At 39.9% G+C, this 18831-nt stretch overlaps 1 protein-coding gene across 25 annotated transcripts in view; it reads right to left on the reverse strand.

The window, feature by feature from the left end:
• The window catches only part of CACNA1C (calcium voltage-gated channel subunit alpha1 C), a 480151-nt gene that overhangs the window by 137642 nt on the left and 323678 nt on the right, over nucleotides 1-18831 (reverse strand). For 20 of the 25 annotated variants that reach the window (XM_064654531.1, XM_064654524.1, XM_064654532.1 and 17 more), the window contains exons 6-7: nucleotides 15188-15291; nucleotides 8219-8391 (exon numbers count right to left, since the gene is read on the reverse strand). In XM_064654531.1, the coding sequence (XP_064510601.1) occupies nucleotides 8219-8391; nucleotides 15188-15291 (277 nt within the window). Of the gene's footprint in view, nucleotides 1-8218; nucleotides 8392-14707; nucleotides 14812-15187; nucleotides 15292-18831 lie in introns of all 25 variants that reach the window. The other 5 variants (XM_064654541.1, XM_064654535.1, XM_064654526.1 and 2 more) reach the window with 1 other exon arrangement.

The raw sequence follows: 18831 nt of genomic DNA on the forward strand, positions 1-18831 counted from the left end.
TGTATTTACTAAAATTATTAACATGATTATGGTGAGTTCCCAGAGAAGGAAAATAGATCAAAACCACCCTTGATCAAACCTGTAAATGCCTTATCTGATACACTCCAAGGTCAAAATTCTGATCTAGAGGGCAAAGAATGGTGTGAGAGACTGTGTCACTGGCACTGACAACACTGTTTAGCCTTCCTGTGCCTTTTTTTTTTAAATTAGACAAAAGAGTCCAGAACAAGATTTCACTCCTCTCCAAATATTAACCTGCATACATATTTCAAGAATCAATGCTGTAGCTGAAGCATTTTTAAGCATAATTTAAACCTCAAAGTTTTAAATTTCACTTTGTTGAGAAGACTAATTTTTTCCCTTAAGTATTTCCTCTTGGAAATGGGGAGAAAGACAAAACATTCAAGGATAAAGCCATACTACTTCCTTGATTTTTCACTCACAACAAAAAAAAGAAATCATCAAGTGAAGAGAGTCAGGAGGGAAGTCTACTCTCAGTTCTGGTTTTATTCCAGTAGGAAAAAGTCAAATGTTGGCATCGTTTTGTTGACATTGATGGAACATGGGGCAAAGGTAGAAGCAGAATCACACTAAATGATCTTTCTTTTGTTACTTCAGCTGCACAGAAAGTTACCCAATGAAAATGACACTTGGAAATGGCAGCTTCACTTTCTCTCACCTACATTGCTGGGTATCATTGCCCTCTGTACTCTGCTACCAAAGCTACCTGCAGGGTCACTATAAAGCCTCACAAATGCTTTCTTATTCTTTTCTGATATATGTTGCTTCTTCTTTTTAGGTTATAAAAGTTTATCTGGGTCTGATCCCACGTTTCCTTCAGCACAGTTATGGGAGCAACGTGCTCATAATGACAGCGGGTCAAATTCACGCCAGATCCGACTGCACTGTAGCCAGTGGAATTATGCACTGGGCAAACAGTCCTGGACTACTCAGTCCTGCAAGCAATTTCAGATCCCAAATATCTCACGCTTTGCCTTTGGTGGCTGACAGTTACACAATATTGAAGTCATGTGTGAGCACTGAGAAGCCTCTGGCGCATCAAGACCTCACACTGGGCAACATTTTCAAGCGCTGACATTTGCATGTTTTGTTACTGACCTCGGACAAAACAGATTGGGGCCCAAGTCCTTACCCAGGCAAAATCCCCAGGAATTCCAGTATGATTTTTGCCTAAGGATTGCAGGAGTGATTCAGCCTAATGTGAGAACTAATGTCCCAGAAGCTTTTTCTAGGCAGCATGCTAATTATAGACTCAAGCTGGACATCTGTAGCACAAACCCATGCTGCATTTTGCAACCTGAGCTTCTCTGCGAAGAACCACACAACAAAAACAGAGCTGACTTATCATTTACAAAGGCCCTTTATTAAGTGTCCTCAAACTGTAGTATTTATATTAAGAGCAGCATATGAGCTACTTCAAAAGATGACAAGGTAGAAAAATGCCACTGGGACTGTTTTCTACAGAGTGTGGACTGGGAACAGAACATACTTGGGAGTTGCTTTCACTCCTGTCCAAGCAAACCATGTTTTGGAACCTCTGCAGCTGAGCACATGGAGGTTTTTTTTTCCTAGAAGAAGCTGGTGGTGCAGTGAACACCAAAAAGCACTTATTTTGTCCCTCTGTCTCCAGGTGAAAGAGAATAAATCTATCCCAGCTGCTAAACTCCTTGTGAAATACCTACCAAGTGCCCCTGTGAAATGCCTTCAAATTGTTGGCACTGTAGCTATTCTCTTCTTGGTTACCAGATGATTATTTTCCACATCAGTGGACAATGATAAAAGTAGAAGAGATTGTGCTTTCTTCCTCTTTAAATGAGGTGTTGACAGATAATAAATCATTTTACAATGCTGGCATTGATTTCCCTGTGTTTACACATGGAAAGCAACAAAATGCAAATAGGTTGTATGATGCCATTCAAACCACCAACTGGTAGTGGAGGAACTAAACTGATAAAGGTTTCATTTTTTAGCCTGTGCCTCTTAGAGCTTTTGCTTAGATGACCTTAAATCCCATGCAAGCACCCTGTGGGTTTTTTTTTAATTGCTTTTTGACAATAGGCAGAAATCCTCTGAAATATCAAGCTGTACCTGCATGTCAAGCGGTGGCTGCCCTTGTCCTTCCATGTGTATGTGAAATACATTGGGACAGATTTTGTGGATGAACCTACCAATAATACAGGGTGAACTAACTTGCTATCAATAGACAAGTTCAAGTATGTTCTGTTAAACAGAAATTAGCTCAGAACACCATCTTTTTGCTTATACAGTAAGAAGACATGAGTTTTAAGATAGTGATGGTCAAAAATGGATTTAAAATAGATATCTTGTAAATATACACTCCCTGATTTCCCCCCCCGCATCTTCCATGTTAATTCCCTAGCTGTGAACTTCCCCATTAAATTTCATCACAGAAAATAGACCAAGAGTTTTTTAGGCCACCCCTGAAATTTTAGCCAGTAGCCAAGTCTTGGAAAATCCTGTTATGTACTTCCTACCTTAGACATTATCCCACAGTACCATGATATTTTTTTTTTCAGGCTGAAAGTAATAAGCTACTTCCTTCTCAGTACACTAAGCACATGATTTGGAGGCCGCTGAGTGAGCTGACATATGAAATTACTAAATGTGCAAATCGAACAAGTTGGTATGCTTTTATATTTGGTATCATGATTAGAGCTGTACATAAACCTCTCTCTATCACCAGCTTCAAATCTCCAACTTTCCCAAAGGGTTGCACAGGATTTAGTGACAGATTTCATTAAAGTCAATGGTATGTATTTGGTACATAACCTCCCTGAGATCAACGGAGTGTCCTTGTGCTATGTAAGTTGACTTTGCCAGAGGAAGTCAAGTCAACAGAAATTGGACAGATAAATCCTAAAATGCCTGGACTTTTAGAGAAAGGTGGTCATGCTTTTATCCCCGTTATGTAATAGAGTCAAACTACTATTGGATCCCTTGGGAATAAAACCCTGTTTGGGTTAAAGTTGCTGAGGTTTCTATTTCTAGAGTTCTAGAATTTTTCCCTTTTCCTATTTGAACCACCAGCTCTCCTGTTCTCATTTATGGCCTGATGTGCAGTTTCCATGAAAGACATAGATTTTCCAAAAGTTCAAATGTTCCAAGAGGTACCAATTTCTTCTAAAATATTGCTTTTGCTGCTGAAAACTTCTTCCCTGTCTCAAAATCATTTTCTTCTGGGGAATACTCTCACAAACCTGTGATTAAATGCACTCTACTGCCTAGTTATGATGATGTTCACAAGCAACACTGGCTGTAGGAGCAAGACAAAATCTGTGGTCCACCAAAAAGTTCAGTTGCTGTCGATTCCTTAGAGGCAGTGAACTCAGATATTAGCAAACATTTCCAAAGGTCACTAAGGTACTACAAAAAATGCTCAGAAGGTGAAGACTGAAGACTATTTCTTTTTGAACAGCTTTTTTTTTTTTAAAACATTTTAGAACTTGCCTGTTTTTCTGTACTTTTTTCTTCAATTGTGCACTATTCTGACTTTACCTGAGGCATAAAACTACATATATGGGCAGTCAACTCCCTTCCCATACCTTTCATTTTTTAACGTATTATCTGAAGTATTGTTAAATGATTTGATAGGCAGTACATTGATTTGTACTGGGTTTTTTTCTGCTGTGTTACATGAAAACCTGATTATCTATAGCCATCAGTTCCACTACAATAGGGCCTTAGAGTATGATTAGACTTTAAATTTTAGTAGGGTAAGCTACTTGCAAATGACCTCTTGAATTTACACTACTACCTTGGATATGACTAAATAGAAGAATGAATTGCCTTGAATCACAGAATGCCTTTGTTGTCAGATCCCAAGCCAAGCAGTGGGCTCTGTTACTTTTAGGGGACATTAGACTTTCAGGGACATTAATTAGGTCATACTTACATAGATAGTAGCACCAAATAAAACTGAAATAGAAAAAAACAGAGGGTGGACAAAATCTGAGCAGTCAGAAACATCAAATTACTTCTCCCTGCCTATTCACAGCTTTTTCGTGACCCCACTGAAGTCAATGGGAGCTTTGCCAATTAATTTCAATAGGAGGAGAATCTGGGTTGGCTTGAGGTTTCCTGATTCTGCCCACAGCAACACAGATGCATTCCAGACCACTCTCAGGAAGGGGGGGGGAGGGGAAAACAGGGCAAATTCACAGTAACTGTGGCAATAGGAGGGACAGTTCTCTTTGGTATCATGTAATTTTGAAATTCAGTAGCTACTTTGTGCCATGACATGTGTTTCTCCCCTCTGTCAAATCAATGTTTTCTTCCCATGCAGAAGGCCCATCAGGGAAAGAGCACAGATGAAAATCATCAACACAAACAGCCCCCAGAAGCCTTTTCACATTTCCCACCTCACATCTGTCATAATGGCAAAATCATGTTTGCAAACAACATGAAAAAAACTGCCTTAAACATGGTAATTCCCCAAAACACAGAGAATTAATGCAGCCTCTTCTGTGAATGTCTCTCAATCCGTGTGAACGATCACTGGCAAAAAACTACCTTAGCAGAATGCCAAGACCTCTGCTATGGGGAGCAACAGCTAAAGGATGCACAGATTGTCTGACTCTGGCTGCAATTATCTTCCTTTCTTACCCTTTTTTTCACTAAGATCCTCACTGTTGTAGTCCTTGGACTTGATCATTTCATTAGGACTGTAAACACAGAATGAGACTTAGGGCAAGGTTTGACAGCTTCAGGAAAGCAGCAGAATATAAAAAAGATAATCGATGATGCCCTAGGGACTGTCATAGGCAGTCAAACCTAAAAGGGATGCAAGTGAATTTCTCTTCCAACTTGTGTTCTCTGTTTTACAGGAGGCAGTTTCCATGCTGACAAGCAGGCAGCACTCTCTACAAAGTAAGAAGACAGCAAAACCTGCCTCTGCAGCTGCCAAGGACAGAGAAGAGACTTGAAACATATGTTCTCTGTGTTTGGGATGCTTCAGTTTAGGTAGACTACCTGGGTCAGGGCCCAGATGGTGTAAACTGCTGAATCTCAGAGCTTAGGTTAGCTGAGACTCTGGTTTAATAAGTATATTTTAATTAAACTTCTGAACTATTTTGATATTCCTTATTAACTCCTCACAGAGCCTCCAAACAACCTCTGGGGGAAAACCAAAGAAGCAAAAACTGATGTGACTTCTTCAAAGTAACCGTGTGAGTCACTGCCAGAGTTCAGGCAGGAGCACGTCTCCTGAGCATCAGTACAACATAACTGATGCAAAGGCCACCTCAGAAGTTTACTGAGCTAAGACAGCGGCTTAAGGAGGCCTGAAGTGCCCTGTGCATTTCAGAGAATTGTTATCTGAAAGTCCCAGGGCCGATACCTTAAAAGTCAACATTAATTAATCACTGAACGAGGTGTGCTGGAAAGGGGTAGAAATGTTCATCTGTGCAGTTCAGGATGTTGTACTAGACACAGAAAGCGGTGAGCTTCGAAGAGCACTTGAACGAAAAGCACACTGAAGGTGCATATGAGGCAACTGAGACAAACACAAAAAGACAGGGAAGCTATTGGAATCTTGGTGATGCAATCTTGGACTGCTAGTAGGTGGGATTCAAATGTCTTGGGAGCACTCAAGCCAAAGGGATTCCTGAGGGAATTTACAACTGTGCCATCTGTCCCTTACAGTTGGAGCTCATTTTGTAGATGGCTTTTGGAAGAGAATTAATACCATGTTTCTCCCTCAGATTAACCCTACCAGTGATTGACTGCTGGCATGAATGCCAAAACATTCAACACAGTAGCTAACACACCAGGCAAACCCACCCCAAACAAAACACCCTGTCACTTACTCACAGCACCTTTTCTGTGCTATTATCTTAAGCTGAAGCCATGAAGGAAAGGGTCTCTGTTTCTCAGTTTTTCTGACTCTGTTCTTTCAAACCCAATTTCTAGCAGATCTATCAAGCCCCAAGAGCAGTACAGCTGCAATGTGACTCAGCTTCAGGACAGTAGACAGACCTTGTCAGAGCTGGTTAGTAAACTGGTCTGCAGAACTTGAGTGGGTTGAGATGGTTCACAGGCACCCTTTACTTACATAGCCAGAAAAGCCTGTGGTGGGGAGACCAAGATACAGCACTGGATAGTACACCAAGGCTAGAAGGAGGATTAATTTGGTATTCAAAGATACAGGCCACAGGCACTAAGAATGGTGCCTGCTCTAAATGGGGCACATATATCAGAGGAATAGGCAAATAAACTTCACAGTGACCTGCTTGCTTGGTCTCTGCCATTCTCTTGTGCTGAAATTTTTGTTAGCATGACCACTGTCCCCAGAACATGGCCAAAATCAGTCCACAGCCTTCCTTTGTATCCTGTACAAAGGTGTAATTCTACTGTTTAGTGCTAGGCACTGCAGACTGCAGATGTTTGTTTCCAAGCCTGGTCTGCATGTAATAAAAATGGATAACGTACCCCAAAGCCACAATGTCACAGAGAATGTGCTGTGTACAAGGGTCTTGTCAACAACCACTGCCCTTAGACCTGACACATGGAATCAATGGCATTGTAGACATTGCACTCATTAGTAGTTTGGAAAACAAAAGGCTAAAAAGTTAGTTTGCTAATAATAGTAGGTAATTCTATAATTAACAGCCAACTATGAAAAATTCTAGACAACTAGTAAGATAAAAGGGGACTAATTTTTATCAATCATGTCTTAAAAGCCTCACTTTATTAAACTGAACAGGAAGAACTGAAAGCAAGCTGGAGATGCACTATCTTTCAGTTCTTAATATCACTGACCAAAGAAGGAGCTTGTTAGCTTAAATATGGATTGACTGCACTCAACAGCACATGCAATGAATCTACATCTTACATATTCATGTATTGTACACCACAGAGCAGCAAATTTTGGCTATGAATAATAAATTCATTTCCAAATGATTACTGAGGTTAAATTGTGAAAGTAAGCTATATGACCTATGAAGACAGCAGCATAAAAATCAAAATAACTTGATTTGGGGAAAGTCTGAGCGAGTTACCAAGTGATTCCTGCAAGTCCAGATACCTAAGTGTCATGGGTATAACCTGATATTAATGACCTCAATTTTTTTTTTTCTAAAAGAACTCAAGTGTTCTGACAGTGATAGTGCTCGTTCCCCAAAAGGTTATTAACATCTGATAAAAATCTTGCTAAAGCAAGAAAAGCACAACTTTCCCATGTCCAATCTTCTTATTACTATATGTTTCTGATTGGATCATCCCATGGATTTTGGTTGTTTGGTAGGAAGGATGATCTCCAGGGAAGTATTTCATGTCTTCTCTTCCAAAATCAAACTAAGAAAATGCACATTCCTGCAATGAAAGCTAAGAGTAGAGCCAGTGTCCATTAACTGCGTAAAGGTTCCAAGTCTGACATTTCCCCAAGTGCACAACCAGCAATGATAACTGCTAATTGTTTCTGAAGTGTTATGGAGCCTGTACTGGTAAAAGAGAAGGTGGAAGGAGAAGATTCAATAAAGGTAATTCAATGAAGAAAGCACTGCTTTCTCCAAGCCCTTCTGTCTTCAGGATTCCTAATAAGAAGAGATTGTTGGTGAATTTTCACTTCATACAAACATCTTGTCAACTTCAGAACAGAAGAATAACACCCTTACAAGAAATGTCTGAGAGCTTAAATCCAGCCTGGAAAAAGGAAACACAAATCCACTGATTTCAACGGAGTTACAGATGGCCCACTTAATGTACAACAGGGTTGATTAGGCTCTTCTCCCACACTGTAGCACTGTTTTGCCCAAGAAACCTTTGCTTTGTAAGTACCAGCCATTTGTAAACAGCCTGTAACACTGAACTGTAATTAAATAAATGAATAGGAAACACACGTATATTTTAAAACTTTTCTCAGTAGTGGAAGAGCAAGTATTGACCTATTTTTTCTGTTTAATATCAGGATCTTATGTCAATATCACAGGCAAAACACCAAGGATCTGCAGAATATCAGTTATTGCACACATATTTCTGCTTCCCACAGTTTCCTGTGGGCATTAAACTGGAATCATGTATAAGCACAGTGCATGTCTCAGGAAGAACTTGTTCTTCCTTTTAAGCCATCTCAGCACTACAGCAGGTGGGCACAGGCTCTCTTGCTAAAAGCACAGAGAGAGAGAGTGAGAGAGAGAAAGAGAGAGAGAAAGAGAGAATGAGAAAGAAGAAAGTTGCTTACTGTTTCGAGGCTTCTCCTCATCCATGCCTTCATCTTCATTTTCTGGATCAATATCTTCTGCTTGAGTTATCCAGTCTAAGTATCCCTTCAAATCCTCCTCTAGCTGTTGTTTTTCCCGTAACTTCTGGAAATCGCCTCGAGCCTTAGCCTTCTCTCTTTCTTTGGAAAACTCCCTAGCAAGAGGGAGGGAGGGACAGGACATGGGTGGAGGGAAGGAAGACATGGAAAAACAATGGGTTAGATTGATTTCCACTAGAAAGTCTCCTCAGCCTGTGTAGCACACCCAGCTTTCTCTACTCTTTCAAGACAGACACATGAATGAACCATCCCTTCTAGATACACATGTAAAACAGCTGGAGTGTCCACATTTCTACCAATACTCAGGAAAAGATTAATACCTGTTTTTAATCCTTTAATTCTCAACATTTGACTGACTATTCAAATAAAACACATATGTAACATTTCTGTGCAATTTTCTGTACAATGCCATACACTTTCTAATATTCTTTACCACTTGATATTCTCTAACAGTTATCCACAAATATCGATATGAATAATGGTTAATGATGAACTGTTTGACAATAATCTGACATCTGGAGAGTGAGATGGTGGCTCTAATTTTTAGCCAGGTTTCAATCTGTCTTTAAGACTATATATCACAACTAAATTGGTTTAAGTGTAATTAATGGTACTCACAATTTTGTACACATTTAATTATGGTCAATTTCACCCACAGTACTGGAAAATATATTTAAAAACTCAGATCTCAATGTTTTACTGCAGACTTTCAGCTTTCAAGCCTGTTATCCGACATGAAATGTATTTTTCACATACAAGTTGGGTGAACAAACATGATAAATTATGGATAGAAAAAAACCAATAGATTCTGCCAGAAAGTGAAAAGGGTAGACATTTGATGACAGTTTTATGAAAGAACCCTATTGAGAATATAGACTGAAAACAGAAGGCTTAAGAACAAAAATTTCATGTTGCTTAGTTATGATCCTGAATGCTTTGCCTTCTTTTTGGCTGTGGTTCTGTCTTCCCCTCTTTCAGAGACACCTATACAGCAAGTTTTTTTTTTTTCAAGAAATGCTGACGTACCTCTATTTAGAGACTCCCATGTGGTTCTAAACCAGGTTTTAGCACTTGTATTTCAAAAAGTAAGCTTAATGATTGTGAAAATTGCTGGACCAAGAGTACCTAAGCATTAAGTCTTATATCTGCTGAAGCAGATCACTACATAAGACACACACAGCAGATAATACAGTCCATTCTGTAATGGTAAAGTCATTCTCTCCAATTCATTCTCCATTACTGTTGCTAATGAATGTCAACAATGAGTGGATTTTAAAAAAACCTACTCCACCTAGGATTTGTCTTAAGTTTGCTTCTGCAAAAATAAATAGGAAACCTAACACTAATATTGGTGGCATAATATTAGGATTATGAAAATCCTACCCAAAATGTTAATGAATGCCACGTGACTGCTCCTTAGGTAACTGAGATGGAGGTTGGTTTCTAACAGTGATGGTGATGTAATTTCCTCCTGTCTGGTCCAAATCTCACCGAAAGGTTTCCATGGACTTCAACAGGTTTGGGATCAGGCTTTCAATAAAATGAGCTGTGCAAAAACCAGCACTGCAGCAGAACCAAAGTAGGATGATCCCTGAATTTCAAGCCAAAGTATTTGACAAAGCACGTGCTTTGGTCACATTGCTGAGGGTACAGCCCCTCCCTTGGGACTGTGATAAGGAAGGTGGAAATGAGTAAGAGAAACACTGGCATCTCTGGCCTGAAGGTAGATCACAGTCAACCCTGGCTCCAAACTCAACCTCAAGGCATGGAAAAAATGAAAAATGAAATTTTCTCATACTAGGAGTGATATTTTGCTATTTACAATGTAAAACAAATAAACAATCCCCCAACAATAATAATAAAAACTGTAGAAAGAATTTTCAAAAAAATCAATCAATAGTAGTTTTATTTTCTGCTTCAATAACACTTTTCCACTGGGTCTGATACAGTGCCTTATCCAAAATAATGAATTAACTCTGAAAAAAAAAAATCACTGAATGAATCTATGTATTATTAAGCCTTTTTGATAAATCAAATTTCAATTGTTAGCTCCTAAACTGTTATTTTAGAATCTAAAACAAATGGGTCCAATTTTTAAACGGACTGAGCCCTGAACTCCAGGTGAGAACTATTTATATTTGTATGGATATAAACTGAAAGGGGCTGTTTTAGAAACCAAAGTGGCAAAAATTACAAAACAGCCCAGCTTACAGAAGTGAAATTCCTACTGTGCACTGAAGTGGATCATTTATGTTCAATGTTTCTAAGCTGCATGTCTATTTGGGTCCTTTCAGTCCACACTTACTGTCTCTCTCAACAGGGCTGTGGGGGAGAGCTAACTAAAGCAACGTGAGATTTTTAACAGGATATTTTTACACTGACCATCAGCAGAGGATGAATTTTACCTAGAGTTTTATAGCACAGTGGGAAATACTGTGATTGCCTCGTCTAAACAACCTGCAATTGCATGTCTCCTTCCTTTGTACAGCGTATGACACTGCACATCTCAGACGACTCTCCAAAGAAGACAACCTATTTAAATTGTCTTAATTTCTGTGCTCTACTAACATTAGACCACTGGGAACAGGCGGCTCAGGAAATTGCTACTGCAATTCAAATCACCTCCCATGTGGAATGCCATCCTGTACTTGGGCAAATGTAGTTCACCATCGAGAATTACTACAAGTGATCATTTACCATCCCATGTGAAATGAGCTGGTGACCTCAGTCCAGTGCCTATTGCAGGCAGGTGGGCACATTTCTTCTGCCACCATCACAGCTCGCAATAAAGGGTCATTGTTTGCAGTTTCAGCAGGGAGGCCAAGGACCAAATGAGCTTTCTGATGGAAGTGCCACCTTGAGCCTGGAGGTGGTCTATTCAAAAAAGACTGCACTGTCGTGTCAGGATAAGGTTAACAAAGGCTTGCAGAACTATCAAGCAACCTGTCCATTTTCAGTGAGCCCAAGAACATCAGTATAAGAGTTGGTGAATCTGTTTGTTTTTATGAGAATTCAGTTTCCTTCACTTTCTTTTACTTCTCACAGAAAATTATAAGATTTGTCTGCCAATGGGAATATGAAATAGCAGAGTATTCTGGAGAGATGTTTTCTGTCTTTGAGGCTACAGTGGGTCAAAATCATAAATATAAACACCCAGCTCTGCATCCTGTGCTGTATCAGAAGAAAACTTCTCTTTGCCACCCTGATGATGGAATATAGGTAATTCTTGTCTATATATGATCTCAAGATGACTTCTCACATGTAGAGGAAACGGAAGGTGAGAAAACCAGCAGAATTCTAGCAGTTCAAAGCTCTTGCTTACTACTAAAAGTGGAGCACAAGGCTTCAAATGTCATCCACCCTAAGAAGTACACCAAGGAATGGGAAGAGTTGGAAGAGGGGACAGAAGACTAGAAAAAATTCTTGAAAGGTCACAAAAACTGCTCAGGGAGGAGCTACAACCATAGCCAGCCTCCCATCCACTCTGACCTCTTTCTCGGCAGTAAAAGTATCACAAGCAGCCAACTGGGTTTTGCAGGATCCTCTCAAAGCAGAGAAAAAGGCTGTTTCTCCTGCCCTCCATTTGCCTTAGGCAACTGCTTGTTTGGCCTGTGTCCTGGGATTTGGTTCACTGTTAGGCAAAATATAAAGGAAATGTGAATCTCTATGCTTCAGCGTGCACATCTGAAAGTTGAACCCATGCTGCAATTTTTTTTCCTTGCTAATTAACTGCAACAGGTAACACAGATGTGAACATCTCTGATCTCAAGCAAATTCTAATCACTGCTCACAGCAATGATGTGGAATTGTGGGCTTGTGGAGGTCCACTGTGTGATCTGCTGACTGGATATTTCCTCTGGAACACAGGAATTTTATATTGTGCTCAGTCGAGGCAGGAAGAGATTACAACTCTATATATAAATACTCTGACATGCTATTCAGCTTAGCATGAGACTAGTAAATTCACCAGAAGGACCATGAATGGTTGACATACCTGAGTAAAAACAAATTACAGATGAGCTCTTTAGGCAGAGCAGAACTCAGCATTTGATTTTGCAGGTGCAATCAAGACGTCTTTGTGAGTACAATTAATTACACTTATGTATTCAGAAGTGATTAAAAAAACCCCTAAGCTAATCTGTCATTGACAAAGTCTACCTACACAACTTGCTTGCTCAAGTTCCTGAAATAGATAAATGGGAAGAAATCAGAGATGCCCAGAATGGATATTCAAAGATAACCAGGAATGCTGCTTTGTATCTATGTAGAACAGACAGGTGGATCATCTACATAGATCAGACTAATAGCAATACTCTAAGTAAAAAAAAAAAAAAGCTGAATCTGCAAAGTGAAGACACTTTGTAACTCAGCAGAATTTAGAACTGCTTTAGAAAGTTAATTGTTTAAGAACTGCTTATTTAGCCCAAAGAAAATTTGGAACATTTCTCCCATAATTTCTGTGTTTTTTCATGGTTGCAAATTCTTAAGTTTCTTTTTACTTTTCTCCAGTTGGGGAAATTTTTGCAGAAACAGTGCAGCTGTCATAACACTGTGAAGACAGCCAGAAAGAGTGACTCACAGCTTAAACAAGGTGAACTTCAATTTCAGTTCCCTCTATAGACTGTTTCTATCTCTTACCACTAACTGTGGTGTTCTAGCTGCAGTATGTCAGGAGGCAGAAGATTTAGGCCCCAAAACACTTTCTTGAGTTGACAATAAAAGAAAGAGGAAATTCAATTTTTAATTATATACAGATAAAAATCCAAGTATAGGTAAATTGAATCAGCAGTGCTTCAATAGTATGCACTCCTCATGGCTGGGCTCACAGGCACCGTTTATCCAATTAGACACCATATAATCTTTAACAGCTGTCCTATATGTTCCTTGAGTGCACCTCTGAGAGAACAGATCACTTCCCCTCTGTCAGCTGGTCATCCTCCTCCACTACTGCTGATAACCTTACCTGCTGGTCAGAGTATCCACCTAGAGAAACGAGGAGCACATGATTTAAAACTGTACCCAGAGTATCACTCTCCAGATATCCAAACACAGACTATTGCCTGACACTTCATTACTGGGGATCTTTTTTTCCCCACTCCCATTACTGCTTGGAAACCCTTCTTTTTGCAGCAGCTGTCTTAGCAGCACATCTCCTCCAATGGAGTAATGAAGATTGTAATAATACCTCCTGAAGAACTTCTATTACCTGTCTCTTTGCCCGATGGCCAGTGGTGGATCTTTTTCTCTGGTCCCTCTGTACTGCCCTTCCTATGTTGTTGGTCCAAGTACTGAGAACATAATTTCTATGAGGCATCAAGTCCTCTATCCTGCTCAAAGATAATTTTCCCTCTCTTATGACCACAAGACAGGGGACTTCAGGGCTCCCCACTCAGGTGACAGGTACAGGCCCTGAGCAAATTCATTTAGAGCTCATCAAAGAGGTAATAAATTAGAAACAAAGAAAAAGAGGATGCATTGAAGTCCTCATACCATATTTATCCATGTACATAGAATGGCTGTAATCACCCAGTCATGCCCAAATATGGAATTAGAAGCCTGATCCTAGGAGATCTTTTTTTTTTAGAATCTTGTGAGGAATGTTTGCTGGCTTGATTCCTCTAATTATGTGGCTCCCCAGGGCAGTAAAGTTTTTCACTACTGGGGACAATATCCATTGTTTTTAATCAAAGCTACTAAAATGATGTTTTGCAGCCAGGGTTATACTGCAGAACTGAAATACAGATAAATGTCTGCATGTCTTAAGAATGCTTAAACACTAGAAGGACTTCTCTTGCTTCTCTGTTCATCCTTAGAAAAGGTCAGAGGGAAATGATCTTTTCTCTCTGCATCATGCCAGGCTTGTAATCTGCACAATAGAGAAGATGGGCTTACTGAAGAAGAAACGTGCCCAAGACTCTCTCCAGGGAAAATAGTCTCCTGCTAGGCTGTGTGTTAGATATATTCAGCAATGTGAAAATTTTCTCCTGTGAGAAGACATAATTTGGCAGGAGTCTCATCCTACAGATGTGAAGGGATTTGTCTCATGCTCTCGTTCTTCCTTCAATCCTACTGACTCTTCCAGAAATTTTACTATAATCCCCTTCTTCTATGGCAAATGGATTGCTTTGCCCACAGGAGAGCATAGTGCTGTCCTCTTCCCACAGAGTACAGGTAGAGGAACATGTTACAGGCAAAGAATTGTCTTATATGCCTTGGATTTACTCAAAAGACTCACTCTGTGATATTAGGAATGCCATATTTTGCTATTGGCACAGCAACAGCATAGGCCTTCTCTTAAGGTTCTTGAGATCAACCCGCCACTGACTGTTGTTTTGGTAACCAGAGAGTAGGAACAGAAATACAAATTTTAAAAAATAAACAATAATAAAACATTTTCCTGGTACTGCTTACCCGCTAAGTACACCGAGAACCAAGTTAAGTACAAAAAATGACCCTATGATGATTAGTGTAACAAAATAGATCCAGGGCCAGTCCCTTCCTATGGCATCATTGACCTGGAAGAGTGGAATGATAATTAGTGAGACAAGCTCAGATTCTGAGCACTGCAAGGCTCCAGCCAAAGAGATCCCAAGTCACCAGCAGTAAGATTTTTCAATAGCCAGTTTTCTGAAAATTTATGACAGGTTGACATTAGTGATTTTGAATGCCCTGAGGTTGAATTTCTTTGTCAGAGAATAACACGGCTTTTGTTACCTGTATTGTTATTTACAATATTTGAACATTTTGTCAAAGTATTTCAGAGCTGATGTGAAGCTTCCTTGAATTCACATTTTTAATCCCTCTGAAAGTATCCTGGTGACAGGGAAGAACCCTTATTATGGAGTCTTGCCCTGTAGCATTGGAAAAAGGACACCAAAACTGTCAGCTTACCCGCTCAACACACCAAGAACCAGATTTAGAACGAAAAAGGATCCAAAGATGACCAGACTGACAAAATACACCCATGGTAACTCATAGCCCATAGCGTCCTGCATCTGGAAAGACGAAGGAAAGTTAGAAGACAGAGAGGGAAAGCAGAAATGATTAGGCAAAGGAACAGATGGAAAGGTTTGTAAACAGAGCCTGTGGTTGGTTTACACATAATCATAGCAAGTGTTTCGGTATGTTCTTTCTTATGTGACCACTCCTTTGATTGTTCTTTTGATCTGTTTCCTTACAGTCAACGATTAATACAGGCTAAGATATAACCATGTACCTACTGGCCCTTTCTTTAGATGCTCAAAGCTGTGTGTGGATTGTTACTTTTTGGAGTTTACTTACAGCACCACAAAGGGTCCACCCATGACTTCTGAACTTCTACTCCCTGCACACACACACGACCCTCTGCTGCCAGTGAAAATATCGCTGGTTTTTGCTAAGTGTTGCCACAATGTGTTGCCAGATCATGTTCACTTCCCATGTGTAGCACAAGTACAGGTACCTCAGAGAGGAGCATGTGGGAACTGTGGCCAAATACTGATCTTTCCCCAGCAGTGCTCTGGTAATTTTCCCAGTTTACCACAGTGAGGGCAGTAGCTTTATACTTTCGAGGAAGGTCATTTCAAGGCCCAATGTGTCCTGAGCTGGTCAAGTGTTTTCTAAAGCTTCCTCACAAACTTCCTTTCTCTGCTTGAAGGATGAATCACTTATCAAAATGTGATTCCTATGCAACTGAATAGTAAGAGAATTGGAGACTGCAAACTGAATGATCTCACGCTATTACAAGCATCTGCAAACAGAGCAAGCAGACTATTGTTTTAGGACCAGAACCTCTATTATGTGTGGTTTAACTCCAGCACATAATAAGATCTTGTATATATTCTAAAAGCATCTAGTACATAAACACTATTTTATCTTGAAGTCTCCTTCAAAGTTCAAAATTTTGAAAAGTTGCCGGATACCTTAATAGAGTCTCACTTTCATGATGGTATCAAAAATACCAGAGTCTCTTCTTTACTGTTCATAAACACTTATCTTCGGAGCCAGACGTAGCATCATTAAAGAAACAGATGGTGGTTAACATTTTCAGGAGCACTAAATTGATTTGTGAACATAAATTGCAGACTTGAAAGTACCTAAAGGCGCAAAGCAACCTACGTTCCTTTGTTTTCCACTCTTTTGAAAATTTTATTGTATGTTGTCTACTCTTTCCAGGAAAATGCTTTTTCCTTTGCAACCTACACGTTTGCTGGGATCGCAGAAAAAATATTCTTCCATACATGGGCACTGAGACACACTTCGGGAGAAGGGATCTGACTCAAGATTTGTAACAACTCAGAAAAAGAATTTCAAACCTTCAGTAAGAGAAGGCAGGAGAGAACACTAATATAATCAGTTCTTTGTGGATGGAAGTCCATTATCCATTTTTCTTTCAAAGTAGAATTACTAAAGTCCTTGTCTGGCAATAGTCCACAGTCAATGGGCCGATCCAGAACTCCATCTCAAGGCTCCTTCAGCTGTGACTGAACTGAAGTAGACTCATTAAAAAATAAGCTTGAAATCTCCCTCTGTGAAAACAGTTCATCAGCTCCTTCCTCACAGGATGAATACATTTGGTGGTCAAAAGAGAGTACCTGAACCTCTAACACCCCCCAACCGTATTAAACAGCTTCTCTTTTATAGTTTTGTAGAATTTTTCAGTTAGTTTATAAATCATACTAATTATTCTTTGTGTTTGCAAGCCACATTTCATCCCACACAACCAAAAAGTAGACACTTCTGGTGTATACTACACATCAGTGCTTTAATGAGAACAAAGCATCATGGTGTATAAAGATGGAAGGAAATATTCACCTGAGATCCCAGTGGGGAAATCAGGCAGGCAAAATGTAACTGCCCAAGCTGGAATTAAGTAAAGAAATGAGACTTAACAGCCTCTCTCTTCTAAAAGGACATCACTATCTATATAAAACGATCCGCACAAACAATGAGTATGGATGACTTTGAAAAACTGCCATAAGAATTTACCACTGTGGGCACACTGACGACTTGACATCCCTCTAATTATGATAGATGGTGATAAAAAAGCCTGAGCTGTATGGTGTTTATCTATCAACAGTTTGGGATTTTTTTTGTCATGTGGGAAAGTCAGCTCGAAAAGTAGAACTTCTCAAAGCTGTGGTACAAGTGAATCCTAAACAGCAAAGGCCAGGGTGCCAGACACAGAGTTCAGGTGCATGTCAGGGTACTCAGAGAAGAACAAAGCTTCCCTGGCACAAAGAGATTTCCAGATGGCAAGAAGATTCCACCATAGCCTGGTAAAGTGTATACCTAGAATATAGTGTACCCTGGCTATTCCCAATGCCTGCACAACTGCATAATGATCATACCAGCTTGCATCAGCACAAATGAGTCCTGAAAAATAGACCTGCATTCTGGTACAGCAGAGCATTTGGGACTTCTCAGACTGAAAATTTCGGAAGTCAGCTTTTCATCTCCTTTTTATTGCACAGTGATATACGTAACAGAGAAGCTGAGGGGCAGAGACAGCAATAGCTTCTCAAGCATAGAGAAACCATCAGTATTTGGCAAACAGTTGAGTCCTTCTCTCTGTTGCTGGACTTGCCTATGTTTGGTGCTTTCTTGTCTCATTTCTTTAGTAGCAGGCAAGACTATTTCACACATTGTGGGACTGACCCATAGGTGACAGGAATATATGTTATATATTGATATAACACTGGGTGTTTGGTAAATTAAGTTAAAACCTCTCTGTAATAAGGAAACAGTACACTGTGAACTTGCTACTTGCTCCTGAAAAACATCTGCAGGAGAAATGCAGAGAAATAAGTTGTTTGGCGAAAGTGAAAGTTGGGGGGGGGGGGGAAGAAAAGTAATAGACTTATTTAAAACATCAACAGCTAAGTACCAACATTTAAGGAACATTAAATTCCTGGCTAAGACTGTATTCTTCCAAATATCTGAAAATGCTTCCTCCAAAACAGAAGTATCCTAGAAGTCCAGGATGGACTGTCCTCAATGATAACTGCATGGGAGCACTGTTCAGGAAGAGCCTTGCACCTGCATTTGAGTGAAGCTGTTTCCTGGAAACTCACCACCATTCTGCAAATCTGCAGCTATTAATGCTGCATATTTGCATGCACATGTCCTTCTGATTACAGCTGTAGCCTTTCACTGCAAGCCTAACTTTGGTGGTAGAGCTGATTTCTCCTCATTATGCTGTTAAAGTGGAGAAGATGCAAAGGGTCACAGCAAGACCAGGGGTGTTACCATTTGCACACTACGGAGTGCAGAAAATGAGGTGTGCAGAATAGCTTTTGTACTGTTGCCTACAGTGAACAGGAAATGGTTCAGTTATAGGTTACCTTTCCAGGATGGACAACTCCTGATACACAATTCAGTTTTCTGGTCACTGAGGGCACCACTTCTCCCAGAGTGTTTACTACTAACCCTATGAATCTCAACAAAAAAGGTGGATCATCTTCTAAAATCACAGTTCTGAACACAGACTATCAGCCAGGATAGGTCTGAATGATAATACTCCAGCTCCAGTAGTCAATGTGATTGCAACCTGATGC

This window comes from Pseudopipra pipra, chromosome 5 (genome assembly GCF_036250125.1).
Source record: "Pseudopipra pipra isolate bDixPip1 chromosome 5, bDixPip1.hap1, whole genome shotgun sequence".
NCBI lineage: Eukaryota > Metazoa > Chordata > Aves > Passeriformes > Pipridae > Pseudopipra > Pseudopipra pipra.